This window comes from Ornithorhynchus anatinus, chromosome Y1 (assembly GCF_004115215.2).
Source record: "Ornithorhynchus anatinus isolate Pmale09 chromosome Y1, mOrnAna1.pri.v4, whole genome shotgun sequence".
Taxonomy (NCBI): Eukaryota; Metazoa; Chordata; class Mammalia; order Monotremata; family Ornithorhynchidae; genus Ornithorhynchus; species Ornithorhynchus anatinus.
The window spans coordinates 64233-90944 of NC_053175.1; the positions used below are offsets into that span (position 1 = coordinate 64233).

A 26712-nucleotide genomic window follows, 5' to 3' on the forward strand; every position below is an offset into this window, starting at 1 on the left:
TTCTTCTTCTCTTTCTCTGGTCATTCATTCTCAGTCTCTTTCAGTGTCTCGTCCTCTTCCTCCCACCCCCTAACTATAGAGGTCCCCAAGACTCAGTTCTAGATACCCTTCTTTTGTGTATGTGCACTCACTCCATTGGGGAGCTCATCGTCCCAGTTGTGTGCAAGCCCCCTAGACTGTAAGCTTCTCATGGGCAGAGAAAGTGTCTGCTAATTATATTGTACTGTACTCTCCCGCCCACTTAGTACAGTGCTCTGCACAAAGTAAGCACTCAATAAATAACATTGATTGATTGATTGATTGATTGATGTGGGCAGTATTGAAGTATTACAGTGTGAGTTTTCCTCAAAGTCGTATCCTGCAAGGATGCATTCTCAGTTTCTGGGAGTGCTGGGAGAAATCCTGTTGATTTTTCTTCCCCAGTATTTCCCAGATCTTTCCCAGATTTCTTCCATTCTAATGGCTGCCACCCTGGATCTGGCACTTGTAATAGCCCAGCTTGTATATTGCTCACTGGCCTTCCTGCCTCCAGCCTTTCCCTTTCTCCAGTCCATGCTTCACTCTGCTGTTTGGGGTCAGTTTTCAGAAATGTCATTCTGCACACATCTCTCCATCCCTGAAAAACCTCCAATGGTTATCCATTCCTCTCCACAGCAAACAGAATCTCTTGACCCCTGATTTTAAGGCACCCAATAACTTCTCTCCTTCCTTATGCACTCTTTTCTCCCACTATACTTCAGCTCGCACTTTTCATCACTATTTAACTAACCTACTGGATGTTCCCTGTTCTTGTCTCTAAGACATTCACTCCCTCTCTCACACCCTTCCTCCTGTCCAGAAACGCTCCCTTTACATCTGCCAGGTTTTGGCTCTCTGTCTTCAAAGTCCTACTGAAATCATATCTCCAGGAGGCCTTCCCTGATTAATTTTTCTTCTCTTGGGTCATGAAATAAGAATTATTAATAACAAAATAACAATGATGGTAATGGCATTTGTTAAGCACTTACTATATGCCATGCACTGTACTAAGTGCTGGAGTAGATACAAGCTATTCAGGTCGGACACAGTCCCTGTCCCTCATGAGACTCACAGTCTAGAGGAGAGGGAGAACAAATATTGAATCCCCATTTCACAGATGAGGAAGTTGAAGCACAGGGTAGCCAAGTGACTTGCCCAAGTTCACAGAGCAGACAGGTGGCAGAGCCAGGATGAGAACCCAGTCCCCCTGACTCCCAGGCTCTTGCTCTTTCCACTAGACTACACTGCTTCCATAGCCAACAGTTCTCACCTCAGCACTCGTGCAACAGTTAAGCACTTAAGGACTAATACCACGGAGCGCTCTTCTTATTGGACTTATTCACCTGACTGTTGGACTTGTATGTGTATTTAGACATTTTTCCTTCCTCTTCATTGTTCTATAAATTGTTTGGTGTCAATCTCCTCACCCAACCTGCTCCTTGAGAGAAAACCTAGGGTCTTCTAATTCTATTCTACTCCCCCAGCACTTAGTGCAGTACTCGGTATGCAGCAGGGTCTCTATAAATAATTTTGTTTGACTAAATGAGTTCCTGGAGGGGGATGGCATGGGCGTGGGGCCTCACCCATAAAAGGCAAGTCTCAAGTGGATGGCCCCTTTCCCACCCACCTCATACTGGTGTGATGGCTCTCACAGACTACAAGTGACCACTGACTTCTTCCTTTTTCAGTTTTCAGAAACTGTCTTCATGGCCATTTACTTCGCTGAATTTTTTTTAAAGATTTTTGTGGCACCACTCAAGTACTGGAAGAATCTGTACAACATGCTGGATTTTTGTGTTCTTTTCATTGCTTGCATTCCTTGTTGCCTCACCAAGCTGAAACATGGTTACTTATATGCCAGTATTGCCAGTGGAGTCCAGTCTCTTCGGATCCTCAAGCTGATCTCCTACTGTCGTGGAATGATGGTAAGAGCTATAGTGAGGTTAGGGCATTGATGAAGTGGTGAATATGTAACAAAGCACTATCAATCAGTGGTGTTTACTGAGCAATAACTGGGCAGTGTAATGTGCTGAGCTCTGGGGAGAGGACAATAGAGATAGAAGACTCGATGCCTGGTTGTTTTTTTTTATTTTTATGGTAGTTTTTAAGTGCTTCCTATGTGCAGAGCACTCTAGTAAAGCACTGGGGTAGATACAAGATCATCGGGTTGGACACAGTCAGTGTCCCACATGAGATGCACAGTTTTAATCCCCATTTTACCTATGAGGTAACTGAGGCTCACGGAAGGCAAGTGGTGGAGCTGGGATTAGATCCCAGGTCCTTTGACTCCCAGGCCATGCTCTTCCCACGAGGTCACACTGCTTCCATGTCTTCAAAGAGTCTACAATCTACCCTGGGAGGCAGGCATACAGTGGTTTTCAGATAGGAGGAAGAACAGATGGGAGATGAATATGTGGAAAAGTGCTAAAATAGGGTCTCTTTTTCTTCAAATGCCATCATTCCTGACCCATGGTGTCTCCATGCCCTCTAAACTGAGGTGGTATTTAGGAGACTATAATAATTATAACTGTGATATTTTTAAAGCACTTACTACGTGTCAGGCACTGTGGGAGATACAAGATAGGTCCCACATGGGGTTCACACTCTAAGTAGGAGGGAGACCAGGTATTAAATTCCCATTTTCCAGATGAGGGAACCGAGGTACCAAAAAGTGAAGTGACTTTGCCCAAGGTCACACAGCAGACAAGTGGCAGGGCTGGAATTAGAACCAACAACTCTTCTGACTCCAAGGTCCATGCTCTTTCCATTAGGCCATAGTGCTTCTCAGTGTGAAGAGATTGGGGGAGAAGAAAAATTAATCAGGGAAGGCCTCCTAGGTGAGATGTGATTTCAACCAGGCTTGGAAGATAGGGAGAGCTGTGGATTTGAAGGAGCAGCAGCTTTCTGGCAGGAGGTGGATGTGAGCAAGGGTTCAGGGATGGGACACTTAGAGAGAAGTAGCATAGCCTAGTGGATAGATGCCAGAACTATGAAGGGGTTTGGGTGGGCGGGTCAGAAGAATCTGAGTTCTAGTTCCGGCTCCATCACTTGCCTGCTATGTGACCTAGGGCAAGTCACTTAACTTCTTTGAGCCTCGGTTACCTCATCTGTAAAATGGGGATTAAGACTGTGAGCCCTATGTGGGTCAGGGATCCTGTCCAATCTGATTAATTTATACCTACCCCAGCACTTAGTATAGTGCCCGGCACATAGTAAGTGCTTAACAAATACAATAAAAAAACAGAATGAGACACAGTGAGAAGGTGAACTTGGGAGGAATGAAGGGTGTGAGTTGGAATGTAGTAGGAGATGAGAGAGTCAAAGGGGGTGAGAGCTAATGAGTGGCTTAAAGTTGACTACCAGGAGTTTCTGCTGGATGCAGAGATGAATGGGTAGCCATTGAAGGTTCACAGGAGTAGAGAAGCCTGGGTAGAGTGACGTTTAAGGTAAATGACCAGCCCACAAAGTATGGCCTAGAGAGGGAGGTGGAGACAGTAGAGAGGCAGCCGATTCAATAGCTCTAGTCAGGATCTGACAAGCCCCTGTTTGGATGGAAAGGATGGGGGTAGATCCAGGAATTGTTGTGGAGGAACACATTTGGTAATATTTAGCAAGGAAAGAACGAGGGGTTGGAGTTCCTCCAGGGTCAGTTCTTGGCCCTCTTCTGTTCTCCATTTATACTCACTCCCTTGGTGAACTCATTCACTCTCACGGCTTTGACTACCATCTCTATGCAGATGACACGCAGATCTACATCTCTGCCCCTGTCCTCTCCCCCTCCCTTCAGGTTCGCATCTCCTCCTGCCTCCAGGATGTCCCCACCTGATTGTCGGCCCGCCACCTAAAACTCAACATGAGCAAGACTGAGCTCCTCATCTTCCCTCCCAAGCCCGATCCTCTCCCAGACTTCCCTATCACCGTGGATGGCACGACCATCCTTCCCGTCTCTCAGGCCCATAATCTCAGTGTCATCCTTTGCTCGTCTCTCTCGTTCACCCCACACATACTATCCATTACCAAGACCTGCCGGTTTCACCTTTACAATATCGCCAAGATCCACCCTTTCCTCTCCACCCAAAGGGGTACCTTGCTGCTACCGGCTCTTGTTATATCCTGGTTAGACTACTGTGTCAGCCTTCTCTCTGATCTCCCTTCTTCCTCTCTTGCCCCGCTCCAGTCTATTCATCACTCCGCTGCCCGGCTCATCTTCCTGCAGAAACAATCTGGTCATGTCTCTCCCCTTCTTAAACACCTCCAGTGGTTGCCTATCAACCTCCACTCCAAACAAAAACTCCTCACTCTAGGCTTCAAGCCTCTGCATCACCTTGCCCCTTCCTACCTCTCCTCCCTTCTCTCTTTCTACTGCCGACCCCACACGCTTCACTCTTCTGCTGCCCACCTCCTCACCGTCCCTCGGGTCTTGCCTATCCCGCTGTCGAGCCCTGGCCACGTCCTCCCACGGTCCTGGAACGCCCTCCCTCCTCACCTCTGCCAAAGTAATTCTCTTCCCTTCTTCAAAACCCTACTTAAAACTCACCTCCAAAAGGCCTTCCCAGACTGAGCTCTCCTTCTCCCTCTACTCCCTCTACCTCCCCCCCGCTTCACCTCTCCACAGCTTAACCCTCTTTTCCCCCCATCTCCCCCTGCTCCTCCCCCTCTCCCTTCCCAGCCCCTCAGCACTGTACTCATCTGCTCAACTGTATATGTTTACATTACCCTATTTATTTTGTTAATGAGATGTACATCGCCTTGATTCTATTTAGTTGCCATTGTTTTTAGGAGATGTTCTTCCCCTTGGCTCTATTTATTGCCATTGTTCTTGTCTGTCTGTCTCCCCGATTAGACTGTAAGCCCATCAAATGGCAGGGACTGTATCTGTTGCCAACTTGTTCATTCCAAGCACTTAGTATAGTGCTCTGCACATAGTAAGCACTCAATAAATACTATTGAATGAATAGCAAGTTGGCAGGCTTTGGAGATTGGAAGGACAGTGTTCACCATCTGTGATGGGAAAGTTAAGTGGAGTGTGGATTTGGAAGGGAAGAGATGAAACATAGTTTTAGAAATTTTGGAGAAGACCTGGGGGCAAGGGGAAATATAAGACTGCAATACTGGGAGCCTGTAGCATTGGACATTAGAGAGTTATCTGCATAGAGGATGTAGCTGAAGCCATGGGAGCACATGAGTTCCCGGAAGGAATGATTGTAAAGTGAGATGAAGAGGGGAACCAGGACGGAGCCTTGAGCGACAACTTCCACAGGTAGGGGAATTACCTCCCTGTCTCACAAGCCCATAACCTTGGCACTGTTCTCGACTTATCTCCCTCATTCCAGCCGCACAGTCAACCTGTCACCAAATCCTGTCAGATCTTCTTTCACAGCATTGATCCAAACACTTATCCTAACTGGCCTTAAATACAGCATCTGCCTCCTTGCTGACCTCCCAATCTCCTTTCTCTCCTCATTGCAGTGCATATTTCATTCTGCTGCACAGATTGTTCATCAACAAAAAAGTTCAGTCCATATCTTCCCACTCCTCAAGAACCTCCAGTGTCTGCTCATCCACTGCCACATCAACCAGAAATGCCTTACCACTGGCTTTAAGGCACTCAATCAGCTCAAGCCCTCCTACCTCACCTCATGATCTACTACAGCCCAGCCCCCACACTGCGCTCCTCTAGCAGCAGCCTACCCACTGTGGCCCGATCTCATCTATCTCCCCACCAACCCCTTTCCCACATCTTCTCCCTAGCCTGGAACTCCCTCCCACTCTATGTATGCCAGATCACTATTCTCTCCACTTTCAAAGCATTTTTAAGGTCACATCTCCTCCAAGAAGCCTTCCCCGATTAAACCCTCTTTCCCCAGCTCTCTTTCCCTTCTCTGTCACTTGATATTCACCCCACCCCCAGCCCTGCAGCACTTACAAAATTATATATTATAAATTACTTATTCATTAATAGTAATGTTTGTCTCCCCCTCTAAAATGTAAGCTCATTATGGGCAGGGAGTGAGTCTGCTATTTCTGTTGTACTGTCCTCTCCCAAGCACTTAGTAGAGTACTTTGTACATAGATAATAAATGCTCAGTAAATACCATTGATTGATTGATTGATTAATCAGAAGTGGAAGAGGAGTCAATGAAAGAGACTGAGAAAGAGCAGCTAGACAGGTCAGAGGGGAACCAGGGTAAAGCAGCATGGCCTAGTGGAAAGAGCCAGGGTCTGGGATCCAGAGCCCTTGGATTCTCAATTGCTTGCTTTGCGACCTTGGGCAAGTTACTTAACTTCTCTGTGCCTCAGTTACTTTATCTGTAAAAGGGGGATTAAATCCTCCTCCCTAGATCTTAGACTATAAGCCACATGTGGGACAGGCACTGTGTCCAGCCTGATAAGCTGATAAGCAGGATGAATGCAGATGGAAGCACCATGACTTAGTGGATGGAACTGGCCTGGGAATCTGAAGGACCTGGATTCTAATCCTGGCTCTCCCACATGTCTGCTGTGTGACCTTGGGCAAATCACTTCACTTCTCTGAACCTCAGTTACCTCATCTGTAAAATGGGGATAAGAGGATGAGCCCCATGTGGACAGGGACTGTGTTCAACCTGATAAACTAGTATCTACCCCAGAGTTTAGAACAGTGCTTGACACGTAGTAAGTGCTTAAGAACTCCCATAATAATAATAATAATTATTATTATTAACTTTTATTTACCCCAGCTCTTAGAACAGTGCTTGACACAAACTAAGTGCTTAACAAATACCATAAAAAATAAACAAAAACAAAACAGAAGCGGAGTATGTCATCCAAATCAAGATTAGTTTGCATTTCTTGGAGGAGCGAATGGTCCTCAATGTCAAAGGCAATCAAGAGGATTAGGATAATGGAGTCCATTAGATTTGGAAAGAAAAAGATCACTGGTGATCTTGAAGAGTGTGACCTCAAGGGAGTAAAGGAATTGGGAACCAGATAGTAGTGGGTCAAGAAGGAGGTTGGAAGAGAGGAAGTGGAGGCAGTGGGTGCATCAACCAATGGTATTTATTGAGCACTTTCTGTGGGCAGAACACTGTACTAAGAGCTTGGGAGAGTACAGTGCGACAGAGTTTATAGACCAGTTCGCTGCCCATAATGAACTTAGAGTCTAAAGAGGAAAACAGACAGTAATAGAAATAATTTATGGATATGTACGGAAGTGCTGTGGGGCTGAGGGTGGGGTGAATATCAAATGGCCAGAGGTATAGGTCCAAGTGTATAGATGATCCAGAAGGGAGAGGGATTTAGGGGAAAGAGAGTGGATGTTACCAATTCTAAGAGTTTGGAGGGGAATGGAGTCAGGGAGATGAGGTGACATCTACAGGATGAGATGGGATCCAGATAAAGGCTTTTATTAGTAGAGGGGAGGGTTGGGTGTGCTTGAAAGCAGAAGGGAAGGGGTCATCAGAGAATCAGAAGTTGAAGATGGTGGTTAAGCAGGGAAGCATGTGTTTTTAGAAGGAGAGAGACAGAACAGGATCAAAGGCACAGATAAAATGGATGGATGTTGAAAGCAGGAGGGAGATTTCTTGAAAGACAGCTGGGATTGAGTAGACAGCAGCTGTCAAGTGATCAGGATTTGGGGAGAAAGGGGGGCAGTGTACAGTGCTCCTGACTGATGGTCTCAATTTTTTCTACTTTCTGAGGACATCAGGTGAGAAAAGAAAGGGGTGGGGACACTCGTAACTTCAGGAGGGAGCAAAGGTTCTGCAATAATTGGTGGGAATGGTGGGTAATGGAAATCAAAGTTGATGAAGAAGTGATGTCGCTAAGCTGAAGAAAGGGTAGAGTTATAGCACTCGGGAACATCCAATCAGGTTGGACAGTCATTCGTTAAATCGTATTTATTGAGCTCTTACTATGACATGGTCCCTGGGTCTCATGGGGCTCACAACCTAAGAGGGAGGGAGAGTGAGGCACAAAGTGGCCTTTTGGCTCTGCCGCAAGCCCAGTCGCACAGTTGCATGTTGAAGTGGGGAAGTAAACCAGGGCTAAGTTTGGGACTGTAGGTGGGTTTGGAGGATGGCTGGGACTGGGGTGGGTTGTCACAACCAGGGGTGCTGGGACTCGGTCCAGAGCATCCCCTCTCCCTTCCTCAGCCTCCCATGCCTCTGGGTGGCCTCGAAGGGACCAGGGAGGCCTCAGACAGATTCAGCAGAAAGCCCCTCACCCTGGACCAGGTCTTGGGGTCAAGTTCGGTCAGTCAGTAAGTCAGTCAATCGAATTTATTGAGTGCTTGCTGAGTGCAGAGCACTGTGCTAAGCATTTGGGAGAGTACAGTATAACAATAAGCAGGCACATTCCCTGCCCACAACAAGCTTACAGTGCAGAGGGGGAGACAGACATTAATATAAATAAATAAATGCTGTGGGGCTGGAGAGGAATGAATAAAGTTAACAAGTCAGGGTGATGCAGAAGGGAGTGGGAGAAGAAGAAAGGGGGGCTTAGTCAGGGAAGGTCTCTTGGAGAAGATGTGCCTTCAGTAAGACTTTGAAGCAGGGTATAGTCCTTGTCAGATTTGAGGATGGGGGCATTCCAGGCCAGAGGCAGGATGTGAGCAAGAGGTTGGCGGCAAGATAGATGAGATCAAGATAGATTAGAGGAATGAAGTGTGTGGGTTGGGTAGGAGAGTATTTAGGCAAGGTAGGAGAAGCAGAGTGACTTAGTGGAAAGAGCACAGGCTTGGGAGTCAGAGGATGTGGGTTCTAATCCCAGCTTCACCACTTGTCTGCCGTGCGACCTTGGCCAAGTCACTTAACTTCTCTGTGCCTTAATTACTTCAAAGTAAAATGGGGATTAAGACAATAACCCCCCTGTGGAACAATTTAATTACCTAGTATCTACCCCAGCGCTTAGAGAAGTCCTTGGCACATAGTAAGCGCTTAACAAATACTATTATTATTAATAGGAGGCAGGAAGGTGATTAGGTGCTTTGAAGTCATTGGTGAGGAGTTTCTGTTTGATGCGGAGGTGGATGGGCAACCACTTGAGGTTCTTGAGGAGAGGAATAATATGACCTGAATGTTTGTGTAGAAAAATGATCCAGGGAGGAGAGTGAAGTATAGATTGGAGTGGGGAGAGACAAGAGGCAGGGAGGTGAGTAAAGAGGTTGCTAGAGTAATCAAGGTGGGATAGGATTAACATGGTAGCACTTTGGATGGAGAGCCCAACGACTCTGTTCCCTGCCCGGTGGGCCTCTAGTTTGCCCGGGTCCTCCCTGAAGGGAGCCAGCCAGAGCCCCAGACACTTAGCTGGGAATTTTGCTGGTAATTAGTGGGTGTCCTTCCATCCTTCCCTCCTCCTCCTCCTTCTCCTCCTGGGCTGGCCCGGCTTCTCCCAGCCTGGTCGTCCCAGAGGCAGCAGGCAGAGCGGGCCTCTTGGACTTCCGTGGCCGCCCCGGCTCTAAACAGGTTTTGTACCTCGGGCTGCAGCTCCCCCAAGCTTGGGTGGTTGGAGGTGTGGGAGGCGGCAGTTCCTGAACGTTTATGATAATTTATTAATTGAAGTCTAAATTAGCCCTTAGCAGGGAAGCAGTCTTTAGTGCTGAAAACCCCAACGTGCTGCACATTCTTGGCTCCCTTCCCTTTATTAATTAAAAACCCCTTTACAGCACTCAGCCTTCCACCTCTGTGCAATAAATTCCCACCTTGAGGAAATAATTTCCTTGTACTCCATAGAGAGACAGCCTGGTAGCTGAGTGCCACTCAGGCTCTCTCCATAGGCATTTGGAGCTGGAAAATAAACTCTCACATACGAGGCTGTTCCAGGAATCGTTCTCGCTACTGCCCCCCACACCCTCCCAGCACTCCCTCCTCATCCTGGCACCCTCTCCCCATGATGAACCCTCTTCCCACCCTGCACTCCCCACTCTATATTCATTCCCCACCCTAGACCTTCTTCCCACCTCAGCATCCTCTTCCTAACCTGTATTCTCTTCCCACCCCGACACCCTCTCCCCGACCAGCACCCTCTCAATCATTCATTCAATTATATTTATTGGACACTTACTGTGTGCAAAACACTGAACTAAGTGCTTGGATGAGTACAATATAATTTTAGACAGACACATTCCTGACCACAACGAGCCCACAGTCTCTCCCCACTCTGCACTTTCTCCCCAACTCAACACCCTCTTCCCACCCCTCATTCTCTCCCACCCTGCGCTCTCTTCCTACCCTGCACTCTCTCCTCACCATGAACCCTCTCACTCCCCTGCACTCTCTCCCCATCCTCACCCTTGTACTCTTTTCTCTCCTCACTCTTCTTGGGCTCATTTCTGCAAAGTAGAGGATTCTGTAGTCTTGGGGTTGGAATGTAGGGATCTCTGGAGTTCCAACCCCCTCAGGAAAGCTATCTGTTCGGGACTCTCTCTGAATGGGTTTGTCTGGGGTCGAGGTGGTGCTCATAAAGTAATAATGGTATTTATTAGGGACCTCCTAAATGCAATGCAGTGTCCTAAACAACTATGCAAACACAACGGAAGCCCAAGGCACACAAGGAGCTTACACTCTAACAGGGGAGATAGACACTCAGCTGTCCCTATTATGGATTTTCCTGGGGTACTTTACCCCAGAACATCCTGTTCTCAGTAGGGTTATGTTGGCAGGGGGACCCTCGCATTTGATTTAGATGGGTGCAATCTAATCTTGCCCTAAGTAGCCCCAGAAATGTGCCTTTGAAATATTAACTGAAATAATTATTAGCACTATAATTATTATTATTACTATAGTACATGTTAAGTACTTCCTATGTGTTAAGCACAGTTTTAAGTGCTGGGGTAGATTCGAGTTATTCAATTGGACACAGTCTATGTTCCACGTGGTGCTCACAGTTGAAGTAGAAGGGAGGACAGGTGTGGAACCCCTGCACAGAGAAGTTAAGTTTCTTCCCAAAAGTCATGCAGCAGGCAAATCATGGTGTCAGGATTTGAACCCTGGTCCTCTAACTCCAGGCCCAGGACACTCTGATCCTCTTTGTGGAGACAACTGACACAACCTCCAAAATCCCAGATTCTCAAGACCAGGATAAGAAGCTATGGTCCCTCAGAACTGGAAGCTTGCAGACTCTCAGCACCAGCAAAGGAAACTGTGGTCTCTCAGCACTGCAATCTTGCAGGGTCTCAGGGCCATGAGAGGAAGATGTGTTCCCGCACAACCAAGACAAGTGGCTATGGCTTCTCAGGACTGGAAGCTTGTGGTCTCTCAGGACCAGAAAAGGGAGCATGTGATCTCTTGGGACCAGGATGAGAAGTTGTAGTCTCTTAGGACTGGAAGCTTGTGGTTTCTTAGGACCAGAGCAGGAAGCTGCGATCTCTCAGCCCTTGAAGTTTATGGTCTCTCAGCTCCAGAACAAGAAGCTGTGTTCTCTCATCACTGGAAATTTGGCATCTCTCAGGACCAGAACAGGAAGTTTACAGTCTTTCAGCACCAGGACAGGAGGCTTGTGAACTCTCAGGAGCAGGACAAGAAGCTGCAGTCTGTCAGGACTGGAAGCTTGTGGTCTCTCAGGACCAGAACGAGTGGCTTGTAGTCTCTCAGAACCAGGACAGGAAGCTGCAATCTCTCAGCACCAGAAGAAAAATCTGAGGTGTCTCAGCACTGAAAGCCTGAAGTCTATCAGGACTGGGACAGAAAGTTTGCAGTCTCTCAGGGCCAAGACAGAAAGTTGCAGTCTCTCAGCAGGGGAAGCTTGGGGTCTCTCAGGACCAGGGTAGGAAACTTGTGGTTTCTCAGGACCAGGACAGGAAACTGGGATCTCCCAGCACTGGAAACTTATGGTCTCAGCACCAGAACAAGAAGCTGAAGTTTCTCAGCACTGGATGCCTGTAGTCTCAGGACCAAGATAGTAAGTTTGTGGTCTCTCAAGACCAGGACAGGCACTTGTGGTCCCTCAGGACCAGGACAGAAAGCTGTGGTCTCTCAGCACTGGTAGCATGCAGTCACTCAGGACCAGAACAGAAAGTTTGCAGTCTCTTAGGATCAGGACAGAAAGCTGTGGTCTCTCAGCACTGGAAACCAGCAGCCTCTCAGGATCAGAGGAGGAAGTTTGCAGTCCTGAGGACCAGGACAGGAAACTGCAGTCTCTCAGCCCTGGAAGCTTGATGTCTTTCTGCACCAGAACAGAAAGTGTGTGGTCTCTCAGCACTGGAAGCTTGCAGTCTCTCAGGACCAGGACATGAAGTTTGAGGTCTCTTAGGAACAGGACACGAAGCTGTGATCTCTCAAGAGTGGAAGCTTGAGGTTTCTCAGGATCAGAACAGGAAGATGTGATCTCTCAGCCCTGGAATCTTGTGGTCTCAGGACCTGGATAGAAAGCTGCATTCCTTGAAGACCCTTAAAGACTTCACCATGATCTCTCTTGACCTTCCCCCACCCAGCTTACCACACCCTGGCCTCCCTCGCTGTCCCCCAGCAACCTGACCCCAGCAACACCCCCCCACAGCTCACTCCCACCCAATCCATCCCCACTCATGATGCCCTCCCCTCTCCAGCTCTGCCCTGTATCCCCATCAAAATGCAGCCGATGGAATTTCTGTTTCACTGTGGGCAAACTTCCCTTCATCCTTGACCATCATCAATGGTATTTATTGAGCACTTACTGTGTGCAGAGCACTGTACTAATCGCTTGGGAGAATACAATTCAACAGAGTTGGTGGACACACAACGAGCATACAGACTTAACCTCTTCCTAACCTTGCCCCTACTCCTCTTCTCCATCATTAAGACCTAGTTCATCCCCAATGATGCCCCCTCAGCAGCATGGTGTAGTAGGTAGAGCACTGGCCTGGGAGTCAGAAGGTCATGGGTTCTAATCCTGACTCTGCCACTTGTCTGTTGTGTGACCCTGGGCAAGTCACTTCACTTCTCTGTGCCTCAGTTACCTCATCTGTAAAATGGGGATTGAGACTGTGAGCCCCATGAGGGTCAGGGAACTGTGTCCAACTCTGTTTGTATCCACCCCAGCACTTAGTAAATGTTGGGCACATAGTAAGCGCTTAACAAATATAATTATTATTATTATCTATCCCAACTCCTGGTCCCACCTTCTTTTTGCTGAGTGATTTTGGTATCTTTCTCTCCTTTCTGCCTTCTCCTTCCTAGAGAAGCAGCGTGGCTCAGTGGAAAGAGCACGGGCTTTGGAGTCAGAGGTCATGGGTTCGAATCCCGGCTCGGCCATTTGTCAGCTGTGTGACTTTGGGCAAGTCACTTAACTTCTTGGTGCCTCAGTTACCTCATCTGTAAAATGGGGATGAAGACTGTGAGCCCCACGTGGGACAACCTGATTCCCCTGTGTCTACCCCAGCGCTTAGAACAGTGCTCGGCACATAGTAAGCGCTTAACAAATACCAACATTATTATTATTATTATTAGACAGATAATTGGAGACTTCAATATCTACATGGATATTGATACCCTGGCTTCCTATCACACCTCTAATTCCTATTGCTTCCTATCACTCCTCATTCCCATCCCACCTCACACACTCACACTCATCTCACACAAACAGGCCGGACCAGATCTTTATTCATCACTGTGCCATTTCTAACCTCAGCAGTCTGAATTCTCACACTCCAATCATGACCTCCTTCACCTACCTATTCATCTATTGCCCCCCCTGGATTGTAAAGTCTTTGAACCTACTAACCCTATGGTACTCTATCAGATTCTTAGTATAGCACTCTGAGCAAAGGAATTATTCAGTAAATACTACTGACTGATTGATGCGTTGAGGTGGAAAGGTCGATCCTAAAATAATTTACAGGTTGAAGGAAGAAAGGAGATATAAAAGGGGATATGAAAGGAGATATAAATAGATAGTGTTTAAGTAATAGGGCATGAAGAAATGAACATAAAAGATAAGGGTGGTTGTGAGCACTTTAGTACACCGGTGGTGAGAAGTGGCACTCCTCAAGTGCCATTCCAGAAGCAGCTTCCTAGTGGAAAGACCATGGACCTGGAAATCAGAGGAATTGGACTCTAAACCTGACTTCACCACTTGTCTCTTGTGCAACCTTAGGCAAGTCACTTCATTTCCTCTGTTGCTTCAGTTATCTCTCTTATAAATGGGGATTAAGACTGAGGTCTTTATGGGACATGAACTGTGTTCCATCTGATTAGCTAGTGTTTACCCCAGCACCTAATTACAGTGTCTGGCATGTAGTAAACCCTTAATAAATACATTTTTAAAAGTTCATTCATTCAATGGTATTTATTGAGTGATTACTGTGTGCAAAGCGAAGAAGGAACTGTACTAATCACTTGGGAGAGTACAAATATAACAACAAACACACATTCCTACTCACAACGAGCTCACAGTGGCACGTGAGGAGGATATAACCTGGTGGGATTAGAAAATAATTGGGGAAGGCCTCCTGGAGGAGATGTGATTTTAGAAAAGGCTTTGTATAAAAATAATGGTACTTGTTAAGGATTTAATATGTGCAAAGCACTATGGAAGTTGTAGGCTAATCAGATCAGACACAGTCCCTGACTCACATGGGCTTCACATTTAATCCCCACCTTGCCTTGTCATATGCCATCAAGTCGTCTCTGACCCATAGTGATGCCATGGATGCATCTCCCCCAGAACACCCCACCTCGATCTGCGATCATTCTGGTAGTGGATCCACAGAGATTTCTTGGTAAAAATACAGAAGTGGTTTACCATTGCCTCCTTCCACACAGTAAGTTACCTTACCTTGCAGATAAGGAAATAGAGGCATAGGGTGGTTAAGTGACGTATCCAAATTCATATCCGTAGGCAAGTGGAATAACCCAGATTAGAACCACTTTCTTCTAGTGACCAGTTTTCTGTTCTTTCCATTAAGCCATGAGGTGGAGAGAGAGATGGCCTGGCTGTTTTCAGGGAAGAAACATGGAGAAAGCATCAGCAAGGGGTCAGAGCTTCAAGAGACGAGCATGATGCAGAAGTAAGTAGGATGGCTTGAGAGGAACAATGAATGAGCTGGGGTGTAGTAGGCAAAGAGAGTGGATAAATAAGAGGGAAAGTGCCTTAAAGTCAACTGATAGGAATTTCTGCTGAAGTGGAGAGGAATGGGTAACCTCTGGAGGATTTTGAGGAATGGTGGGGAGATGAGGAAAGTGAAGCACAGAGAAGCCAAGTGACTCATCCGAGGTCAGGCACAAATCAGTAGGAGACCTGATTTGATCTCCTGACTCAGGCTCTTTGCTGGCTCTTTCCAGGAAGCCACACCTCCTCCCGTGCTAGCCCATTGCTCTGTAGTCTCTAGATGCATGATCTGAAATGGAAATTCTAAAATTAAAGTCCAGGAGCCCAAAACTCCACCCTCTGAGAGCAGAAAGCAAATTTCCCCCACCATGCTGATTTCTCACCTTTGAAGGGGCCAAGTTCCTAACAGGTACTGGTCCCCGTCTGACAGCCCCCAAAGGTCAGAAGAGCATCTGCATTTGTGGGAGCAAGGGAACCATGATTTGGGGGTACTTTTCTAGGTGCCAAGTTCTTGTTTTGCAGGGAATGTGCTGCCAGCTACGAAAACCAGGGCCTGGGAGGGAGAGTCCCTAACCGGCTATTTGGAGACATGAATTCCATTCCTACTTTCATCCTCAATTTGCTGTGTGACTCTGGGTAAATTGCTTAGCTTCTTAGGGCTTCGGGAGTCTCTCAGCTTGATGTGTGACCTTGGGGAACTTCCTTAATTTATCTGTTTCTCAATATCCCTTTAACTCTCTAGGTGGTCTTGGGGAAGTTCCGTAACCAGACTCATTAGACTGGACTGGATGAACACATTGGTCTGGCCAAATCTGGCACTGCTTCTGGTCTATGTTAGAAAGACTGTTGGAACTAAAAACCCTGGACAAAGGATAGCTAAATGTTAATTATTTATGATACATATTTAATCACTCGCAATGTACAAAGCCCTGTGTTAAGCACTGGGGTAATAATAATGATGATGATGATGATGAGCAAATCATATCAGTCACAGTCCCTGTCCCACTTGGAACTCACAGCATACGAGGCAGGGTGAGCAGGAATCTTCTCCTTATTTTATGAATAGGGAACTGAAGCCCAGAGAGGTCAAGTGAGTTGCCTAAAGCTACACAGCAGGCCAGTGGTAGAACAGGTCTCCTGACTCCCAGTCCCAGGGTCTTTCCACTAGCCCAAACTGCCTCCCTAATTTGTGAGATTGAAGCTAACTTGGCTCTCTGTGCAGACGTTGATCTTTGGGAGCTCACACAGACGGAGGGGTGGAGCCGTTGATTTTAGGCGAGGCGAGGAGGCTGTCCACGTCAGAGTGCTCCCATGGCCAGGTGTGTTGGCCCTGATCCCCCTGCCTTGAGAGTTTCAGGGAGTTTCAAGGAAAACTTCCATTCTCTTCTGCTCCTGTGTCTTGTGTCGTAGACGCTGCTGAAGGCCCTGTGGCGGACCGTGAACATGGTGGCTTCTGTCTTGGCCTTGCTGTTCCTCCTGATGTTCATCTTTGCCATTTTGGACCACAGTTTGTTTGGGAACCAGGACAAGGGAGACACACAAAACTGGGGGAATCTGGCAAGTGCTTTCTTCAAGCTCTTCAGTTTAGCCACGGTACTTCCTTCTACTTTTCCTGTTACTGTTCGTGTCTAATCCCAAACTTTGCAACCATGCTTTAGGAAAGCCTCTTGAGGGGAAATTTGTCCCCATCCACTTCAGTAGGGAGGGGAGGGACAGCGATCAGATCCAGAATGGACAGTTAAATATTAGAAGCAGCAGCTTTGTACACAGTAAGCTCTCAATAAATACTATTAATATGTTTTTTAGGGATTGTGTCCAACCTAATTAACTTGTATCTACCCCAGCACTTAAAATGGTCCTTGACACATAGAGAGCACTTAACAAATACATTTAGTAATGTTAATCATAACAAAGGTGATCTGGGCTAAATCAGCACAGTAAAAACAAGACACCTCAAATATAACAATCACATTTTAGCCAGGTCCAGATATGAATGGAAATCAATCACACCATCAATCAGTACTATTTATTGAGTGTTAACTGTGTGCAGAGCCTGTAGGAAGCACTTGGGAGAGGGCAATATAACAGTTACTGGGTAGGATCCCTATCCTCAAGGAGATTATAATCTAGCAGGAGAAGTTTACAATCTAGTGGGGGGAATTTAAAATATAGTGGGAGGAGTTTACAATCTACTGGGGCAAGAGTCGTTGGGACCCAGAAATGATGTAGTTTACAATAGTAACTGGAATTTGGTAATTGTGGTATTTGTTAGGTGCTTACTATGTGCAAGGCACTGTTCTACCAAGCACTGGAGCAGACACAAGATAAATGCTTACTATATGCCAAGTACTGTATCAAGCCCTGGGACGGATAGAAGATGAGCAGGTCGTACACAGTTGGTTGATCCCTTTAAAGTTGGCAAAACCCTGGAACACCCAGTGATTCATTCAATCGTATTTATTGAGCGCTTACTGTGTGCAGAGCACTGTACTAAATGTTTGGGAAGTACAATTCAGCAACAGATAGAGGCAATCCCTACCCAACAACAGGCTCACAGTCTAGAAGGAATGGCAGTAACGGGATGAAGCTTTGATCAATCAATCAGTAATATTCCATTACAGTGTCAGGAAGACCACTGGCACTGGAATGCCCAGCGTTGTTTTTGTCATTATGGTGTTACAGTGTCAAGAAGGCCACTGGCCCTGGAAGACCCAGTGATGCTGTTGGCATTACTTCATTACTGTGTCGGGTGGGCCACTGACACTGGAAATGCCAATCCCCAATATGCCCCAGGCCAAATTCAGCCGTAATTTTCATCCAAAAATTACTTGAGAATAGACTGCAAATCCAAGATAGAATCCCATTCTCAAAATACAAGTGGAGATGATCTTTAAAAAATATATAACTCAATGACTAATTGTTGGGTTTTTAAAAAAATCAGGTAACAGTGGGTTTTCATTTCCAGAATGTTGGGTTTTATTTTAGTTTTCATTTTGGGGGATTAAACCCAGAAATATCTCTATGGTAAATACTTCTTCAGAAACATCACTCCTGACTGGTATTTGCAAATGAAGCAAATAGTTAAAGAAAGGTATTGTCACTGAACTGAGGTGTCTGGTTCCAGCTGCAAATCCAAGCGTTGTTTCCACTGAAGACTTTATCCTGGAGCGAGAAGAACAGTGATGCTCATATAAGCAATATGAAAACACTGACCATGCTCGTCAGTTGCCCAAGGAAAGCCCAAACTCTGCAGTGGGGAGGAGAACATCTCTCCCCTCAAAATGACACATTTTTGAATGACCCAAAATTCCCAATATCACATTCCCAAATCCATTCTCATTTCTGCTACAGCAGGGATTTTCCTTCGGGTGATCTGAATAACCCACATAAGGGAATGGAGCTAGAAGGAGAACAGTCATTGAATCCCCATTTTACAGGTGAGGAAACTGAGGCCCAGAGAAGTTAACAAACTTTCCCAAGATCACCCAGCAGACAGGCAGCAGAGCCAGGATTAGAATTTAGAGCTTCAGACTTCCCAGCCCATGGTCTCTCCACCAAGTCAGGCTGCTTCCTGGCAGGTCTGTTCGACACTTGCCACCCTCACACTGTAGGTGCCATGATGAAGTTGGCCCCATGCAGTTATGGGTGAGGTTGGGGGAGTCACACAAGACTCCGGCCCTCTGGTCCTCCAACCCTCATCTTCTCAGCCCAGGTGGGAGTCATGGATGTGTCCCCTTTCTACCTCCCTCCCCCTGGTCTGTCCTTCTATCCCCACCCCCACTCCCTTCCTCTAATCTTTTGCCTCCTTCCTTACTCCCACCACCACCCCCCTGGGGGACCTTTGCAATCCCTCTAGCAATTCCAAGGATAGGGAGACCAGTTGAGTAGAAGCAGCCCGGCCTAATGGAAAGAGCAGGGACCTGGGAGAGAGAGGTCCTGGGTTCTCATCATGACTCTGCCATTTGACTGCCATGTGACCTTGGGCAAGTCACTTAACTTCTCTGTGCCTCAGTTCCCTCATCTGCAAAATGGGGATTCAATTCCTGTTCTCCCTTCTACTTAGACTGCGTACCCCATGTGGGACCTGATGATCCCCCATGTGGAACTCTGTTCCCAAAGTTATTATCCATTGTTATTGTTAGATCCTGCTCTCTGTTCCAGGTGGATGGCTGGACCTTTCTGCAGAATGAACTGAATGTGTGCAAATTCAGCATAAGTGGAGCATTCACCATCACCTTCATTCTGCTGGCCTTCTTCCTGTTCCTGAGTATGTTCTTTGGCATGATGATCATCCACACGAGGTGGGCTCAGTCAATTGACAGTATTCAATAATAATAATAATGATGATGATGGCATCTGTTAAGCACTTACTATGTGCCAGAGATTGTACTAAGCTCTGCGTGCGAATACAAGCAAATGGGGTTAGACATAATTCATGTTCCACATCGGGCTCACAGGCCTAATGCCCATTTTACAGATGAGTTAGTGGAGGCACAGAGAAGTGAAGAGACTTGCTCAAGATTGAACAGCAGACAAGTGCCAGAATCAGGATTAGAACCCAGGTCCTCCTGTCTTCCAGGTCCAGGCTCTTTCCACTAGTCCATGCTGCTTCTCATATCAATTGGTGGCATTGATTGAGCACTTACTGTGGGTCCAGAACTGGGCACCTACTGTTACACAGCACTGTACTGGGTGCCTAGCCATGAGCACAGCACTAAACTGAGAGCCTCCAGTGTGTATAGGACTGTTCGGAGCACCTATTGTGACCATAACACTGTACTGGGAGCCTACTATGTGCACCGCAGTGTACTAGATGCTTATCATGTGCACACTACACTGAGAACCTCCAGGGTGCACAATCAATCAATCATATTTATTGAGAGCTCACTTTACGCAGAGCCCTGTATTAAGCACTTAGAAAAGAGCATGGGACTGGGAGTCAGAAGGACCTGGGTTCTAATCCTCATTCCACTATTTGTCTGCTATGTGACCTTGGACAAGCCACTTTACTTCTCCGGGCCTCAGTTATCTCATCTGTAATATGAGGATTAAGTGTGTGAGCCACATACGTCCAACCTAATTAACTTGGATTTACCCCAGAGCTTAGAACAGTGCTTGGCACATAGTAAGAGTTTAACAAGGACCATCATTATTATAATTATTACAATGTAACAAAATGACAGAGTTGGTAGAAGTGTTCCCTGCTAAAAACAAATGCAATGGGGCCTCTGGAGATGGGATAAACAGCCTGTGCTTAAAGCACGCAGCCATGCTACCAGGCACAGGACCTGGAAGAAACTCGGCTGGATCTTGGAGAAATCAGACTCTGGGGACCTGGTCCTTACTTATGGTAGAAATCTAGGAAAGCAGGAATCCCTCGTCAGTTGTCTTCTTTTCCAGGCTTCTGGACCCTGATTCCTGAAGAAATACAACAAGCAGGGAAAGTGTCACCTCAAAGTGGGGGAATCAATCAACCATAGTTATTGAGCACTTTCTGTGTGCACACAAAGTGCACACAGAAAGAGCACCGTACGAAGCATTTGGGAAAGTTTGACACAATAAACTTGGTAGACACTATCCCTGCCCACAAGGAGGATGACAGACAGTAAGATGAATTACATATAGGGGAAATAGTAGAGTATAAGAATATACTTTTTCTTATTACACTTATTCATGCACATAAGAATATAAGGGGGAAGGAAGCAAAGTGACAGCATTAAAGATCAAGACCGGAGCACAAGACCTCTGTTTCTGTTACCTGGCCCCAGAGAACATGAGAAGTGAGTGTGTTTTTCATCACCTGCTGTTGGTCCTAGCTCCTTGATCTGTTGGACCCTCATTACCCTTTGGGACGATGGAAACTGAGGAAAAGTAGCTGCAGGATCAGTGGCAAGTAGTATAGAGTGTCTTGGCACAGGAGGCCACAGGAGCTGTTTTCTCTCATCACCTGTTCCCTGCAGCTATTCTCTGTTCTTCCAGAGATGTGTGTGTGTGTGTGTATACGTGTGTGTGTGTGTGTGTGTTCACACATGCTTGTGCACATGTATTTTCGAGATGGGAGCAGGAGTCGTGTTGTGGGGGTGGGAATGAGGAAGGACTGGGTGAGAGAGGTAGGATGCAAGAAGGGGTGGTATGAAATGGTGGTCAGAAGGGTCTCCAAGTGGAAACCTCGAGACTCCCGGGGTACAGATTCTAGAAGAGGATGAACACTTCCAGTCTGTGTGACTCATTTACCAACCTTAAGAGGAAGTGCCTTTTAAGACCCAGCTTGTCTTGGGCTGGATTTGATGTAGCGACTGAGAGAAGAGAGGTTAATTCCTCCGTTCTCTCCTTCCTCTTGGCCCCAAGCCAGTTCCTCCCTTTCCTCTCTGGTCCTCCCAGGACTTAAGCAAGAGATTTGAGAGACAGCTGAAGATGGAGAGGCACGCTGCCCTTCTGGAAGAGAAGCAGTTGATCCTGTTGAAGCAGCAGGAAGAAGTCAGCAACTTGATGCAAGGACAGGTGTGTTACTGGTCGCAAGGGAACACGCAGCAGCAGAGCCCGCTGCCCAGTGTGGGGAAGGGGTGGAGCCTGAACTTAATCTGCAGCCAGAATTCAGTGTGGCCTGGTAGACTTGGCTTATGCCAGTGATAATAATAATGGTGGTTTTGTTAAGCGCTTACGATGTGGAAAGCACTGTTCTAAGCGCTGGGGAGATACAAGGTGATCAGGTTGTCCCACGTGGGGCTCAAGTTTTAATCCCCACTTTACAGATGAGGTAACTAAGGCCCAGAGAAGTTAAGTGACTTGCCCAAAATCACCCAGCTGGCAACCAGCAGAGCCGGGATTAGAACCCATGACCTCTGACTCCCAAGCCCAGGCTCTTTCCACTGAGCCACGCAGCTTCTCAGTGGAAATAGCCCGGACTGCTGCTAGGTCATCCTCTCTTGCTCGTGTGGGAGAGAGGTGCTTACTGAGCACTTACTGTGTGCAGAGCACTGTGTTAGATGCTTGGGAGAGTACAGTACAGTGATTGTTCATGATTCCTGCCCACAAGGTGCTTAGAGTCTACTGTGGAAGGCAAATACTAATATGAGGTAAAGGGTTATCTGTCTAAGTGCCATGGAGTAGGTTGCACAGAAGTTCTAAAGTGGGAGAGGACAAGGTAGGGAGATGAGAAATCAATCAGGGCAGAACTCCTGGAAGAGATGTGGGCTGAGAAAGATCTTGAAGATTGGGAAAGTAATGATCTGTCAGATGTAATTACCCCTCTCATCCTCTAACTGCAGGAGTTCCTCAAGGGTCAGTTCTTGGCCCTCTTCTGTTCTCCATCTACACTCACTCCCTTGGTGAACTCATTCACTCTCACAGCTTCAACTATCATCTCTATGCAGATGACACACAAATCTACATCTCTGCCCCATCCTCTCACCGTCCCTTCAGGCTCGATTCTCTTCCTGCCTCCAGGACGTCACTATCTGGATGTTTGCCTGCCACCTAAAACTTACCATGTGCAAAACTGAGCTCCTTATCTTCCCTCCCAAGCCCTGTCCTCTTCCTGACTTCCCTATCACTGTGGATGGTACGACCATCCTCCCATCTCTCAAGCCCACAACCTTGGTGTCATCCTTGACTCGGCTCTCATTCACCCCACATATCCAATCTGTCACCAAGACCTGCCAGTCTCACCTTTACAATATTGCCAAGATCCACCCTTTCGTCTCCACCCAAATGGCTATCTTACTGGTACCGGCTCTCATAGTATCCCGGCTGGATTATTCTGTCAGCCTTCTCTGTAATCTCCCTTCCTCCTGTCTTTCCCCGCTCCAGTCTATTCTTCATTCCACTGCCCGGCTCATCTTCCTGCAGAAACGCTCTGGGTATGTCACTCCCCTTCTTAAAAACCTCCAGTGGTTGCCTATCAACCTCTGCACAAAACAAAAACTTCTCACTCTAGGCTTCAAGGCTCTCCATCACCTTGCCCCCTCCTATCTCTCCTCCTTTCTCTCTTTCTACTGCCCACTCCTTAGGCTCTGCTCCTCTGCCGCCCACCTCCTGTTCTCGCCTCTCCCGCCATCGACCCCAGGGCCACGTCCTCCCACGGTCCTGGAATGCCCTCCCTCCTCACCTCCACCAAACTAACTCTCTTCCCTTCTTCAAAGCCCTACTGAGAACTCACCTTCTCCAAGAGGCCTTCCCCGACTGAGCTTCCCCTTTTCCCTCTGCTCCCTCTGCTGCCTCTCTGCCCCCCTTCACCTCCCTTCACTTAAGTCCCCTTTCCCCCTCTTTCCCTCTGCTCCTCCCCCCTCCCTTCCTCTCCCCTCAGCACTGTGCTTGGCCGCTCATTTGTATGTATTTTTATTACCCTATTTATTTTGTTAATGAGATGTACATCCCCTTGATTCTATTTACTGCTATTGTTTTTGTCTGTCTCTATCTGTTGCTGATTTGTACAGTCTAAGCACTTAGTACAGTGTTCTGCACATAGTAAGCGCTCAGTAAATATGAATGAATGAATGAATGAATGAATGAATGTGAAGGGGGAGGGAGTTCTAGGCAAGAATGGAAGACATTAGCAAGAGGTTGGTGGCAAGACAGATGAGAATCAATCACATTCAGTTAGTTGACTTGAGAGGAGCCCAGAGTGCAAGCTGGAGCCTGGTGGGAGAGGAGTGAGGATAAGCAGTGGGGAGAGAACTGAGTGCCTTAATCCTTATGCTCAAGCGTTTCTGTCTGATGCAGAGAGGAATGGGCAGCCACTGGAGAATTATGAGGCATGGGGAGAAATAGAAAGGACAATATTTTAGAAAAATGATGTGGGCAGCAGAGTGAAGCGAGGATTTGAGAGGGGAGAGTGTAGAGGCAGGGTGGTCAGTGAGGAGGCTGATGCAGTGGGGGAAGATCCTTGCTTTAACTCTGTTCATGGGCCAGGACAGAAAACGGGTCAGGTAAGCTGTGGCAAATGCTTAGACTGCTGTGCCTGATAGTAATAGTAATAACAATTGCTAAGTGCTTTCTATGTGTCAAGCACTGTACTAAGCACTGGAGTAGATACAGCTTAATCAGACCCCTTATGGGCCTCACAGTCTAAAAAGGAGGGAATACAGGCATTGACTCCCCATTTTGCAGTTGAGAGAACTGAGGCACAGAGAAGTTAAGTGACTTGCCCAAGGTCACAAAGCAAGTAAGTTACCTCATCTGTAAAATGGAGATCAAGATTGTGAGCCATGAGGGAAATGGACTGTGTCCAAACTGATTACATTCTATCTACCCCATTGGTTAAATCAGTGCTTGGCAACATAGTAAGTAATAAATACCATTATTATTATTATTATTTAGCAAGTGGCAGATCTGGGATTAGAACCCAGGGCCTCTAAGTCCCAGGTCTATTCTCTTTCCACTAGTCCACACTGTTCCCCACTTTTCCAGACCCCTGCCCCACAAAACAGATTTTATCAGGATGCAGGATAGGGAAGAGAGGCAGAGGGGATCCCACAGCCAAACCTTGTTGGCTGACTCTAGGATATCCAGGTTCCCCACTCTGGCTGCCATCCCCTGCCTTCCCCGAGCTAGGGTTGAGCCACTTAAAGGACAGTGTCACTTTCAATAGCAGTCATTCTGAAGCTCAGACTGCAGGACGCCGCCCAGCATGGTCTGCCTCATCCCCGGGGCTGTGCTCAACCTGGACGTTGTGATGTGGTGGGCATAAAAGAGAAGCAGCGTGGCTCAGTGGAAAGAGCATGGGCTTTGGAGTCAGAGGTCATGAGTTCGAATTCCGGCTCGGCCACTTGTCAGCTGTGTGACTGTGGGCAAGTCATTAACTTCTCTGGGCCTCAGTTACCTCATCTGTAAAATGGGGATTAAGACTGTGAGCCCCATGTGGGACAACCTGATTCCCCTATGTCTACCCCAGCGCTTAGAACAGTGCTCGGCACATAGTAAGCGCTTAACAAATACCAACATTATTATTATTATTATTATCATAAAAGCCAGGACCATCCCTGGGGATGAGAGCTGAGATCTGATCACACTCCCTCCCACGGTCTCCCCTCACATTCTTCGATCAGCTACCGCTGATCATTCTTCAGAGAGCTGAGAAATTCAAAATGGCCACCACCCACAGGAAACATCAGAGGGAGCCAGAGTGCCAAGGCAGCATAAGGTTGTAACAGGGACTGCAGCCAACTCCAGCAACTCCCCAACCCCTCTGATGGTGGTAGCCATATTAGAAAGCTGAGGTTTGGGCACCATCCTCAAAATGTTCCAAGCGATGGTCCAGTGGATGGCGGTGGCCCTAGTCACACATCTTTGAGGGAATAGCCAGTCCACCCCTGCAACCCTTAAAGCCCCCGTTTTCTCTGACCCTGAATTGTAAACTCCTTGAGTGTAGGCCCTGGTCTAGTCTTGAACCTGTGTTACAAAGTGGATATTCTCTGCCTCTGTTGGCCCTCCATAAATCCTGGCTGACTAACACTGACTTCCCTTCTGCTGTTTGTCCCCTTTCAATGCTAGAAAAAGTGCGAATACAAGACTTTCAGTGAACTGGTGGATAACTTCAAGATGACCCTTCATCATTTGGACCCAATAATTCTAGATGAATTTTGTACTATTCTGCCTTTTATTGATATCTACCTGACATCCCTGGATAACCAGGAACTAAGATGAAATTTCATAGCTGGGTGAGGGGAAGCAGCAAAGGGAGAGAGAAAGGCTCACTGGAGAGATTTGGGTTCCTCCCAGAACCCACCTGTTGAAAGTACTGCTGCTTCCCCTCTCCCAGCTATGAAATGTCATCTTAGTTCCTCCCAACACTGGCATTGGGTGGAGGAGAACTAAATGTTTTTTGGAAGGCCCACTGGACAGTCTGGTATTGCCTTTGAAATTTTTTCTTTTATGACATTTGTCATATGCTTACTACGTGCCAGGCACCAAACTAAGAACCGGGGTAGATACAAGCTAATCAGGTTGAACACATGGGGCTCACAGTTTTAATCCCCATTTAACAGACGAGGTGACTGAGGCACAGAGAAGTTTAGTGACTTGTCCAAGGTCAAAAAGCAGGCAAGTGGTGGAGCCAGGATTCAAACCTTGGTCCTCTGACTTTGAGGTCCATGCCCTTCCTACTAGGTCATGCTGCTTCCCGCGTGGTTACCCTCTGGCCCCCACTCCCCAGTGATTCCTTTCGCAATATGTCCAGGCCCTGGGCCACCATCTCTGCTGTGGTCCTTGCTCCTCATTGCCCATCCCACTGCCAGAACCCTCTCCCCTCCACCTGCACCTTAAGGTAGATCTACTAGAGTGGATCCTTGGAGCTCCCTGTGTAAGGGTGGTGAGGAAATAATCAGAGGTATTAGGTCTAATTGGAGCTCACAGCTGGTGTTTACAAGTCAAAGCCTTCAGGGGCTCCAGCTGCCCCTTGCCCGGCTTCCACAGCAGGCTGGGATGGTTCAGTGCAGTCCACAGAGGACTGAGGAAGGTAAGCAGCTGAGACAGGGGGCCGCCTGTGGGGGACCCCCCTACTCTTTACAGTTCTGTCCCCAAAGCAGGAACTGAGTAGGGTGGTCCCTGACTTGCCAACGGATGGAGACCACGAGACTCAAACCAACGCCCAGGGCGTTACTCCACCCACTCGGCTTTGCGGATCATTTGGGGACCTTGAACCTGGAGCATTTTTCTAGGGGGGAACCCTGACTCCCCAGGGCCTGCAGAGCT

The 26712-nt window shown here is 47.3% G+C and overlaps 2 protein-coding genes across 2 annotated transcripts; both read left to right on the forward strand.

Moving 5' to 3' along the window:
• Positions 1-1597: 1597 nt before the first annotated feature.
• Positions 1598-14966, forward strand: LOC114808653 (cation channel sperm-associated protein 3-like). The gene is made up of 2 exons (XM_039910962.1): positions 1598-1943; positions 14879-14966. Exons 1-2 carry the CDS (start codon positions 1626-1628, stop codon positions 14882-14884), a joined length of 324 nt encoding a protein of 107 aa, XP_039766896.1. The 5' UTR covers positions 1598-1625; the 3' UTR covers positions 14885-14966.
• LOC120638006 (cation channel sperm-associated protein 3-like) lies at positions 14885-25962 on the forward strand (the record flags this gene model as incomplete). Its single annotated transcript, XM_039910961.1, has 5 exons — positions 14885-14980; positions 16432-16614; positions 19183-19322; positions 21403-21522; positions 25513-25962. Coding segments are annotated over 4 exons (426 nt in total), but the record flags the coding sequence as incomplete, so codon positions are not given.
• Positions 25963-26712: the final 750 nt, after the last annotated feature.

What these genes read in the sequence shown, in the direction of transcription:
- LOC114808653 (XM_039910962.1), top strand. Translation starts at nt 1,626, where the DNA reads ATGGCCCCTTTCCCACCCACCTCATACTGGTGTGATGGCTCTCACAGA.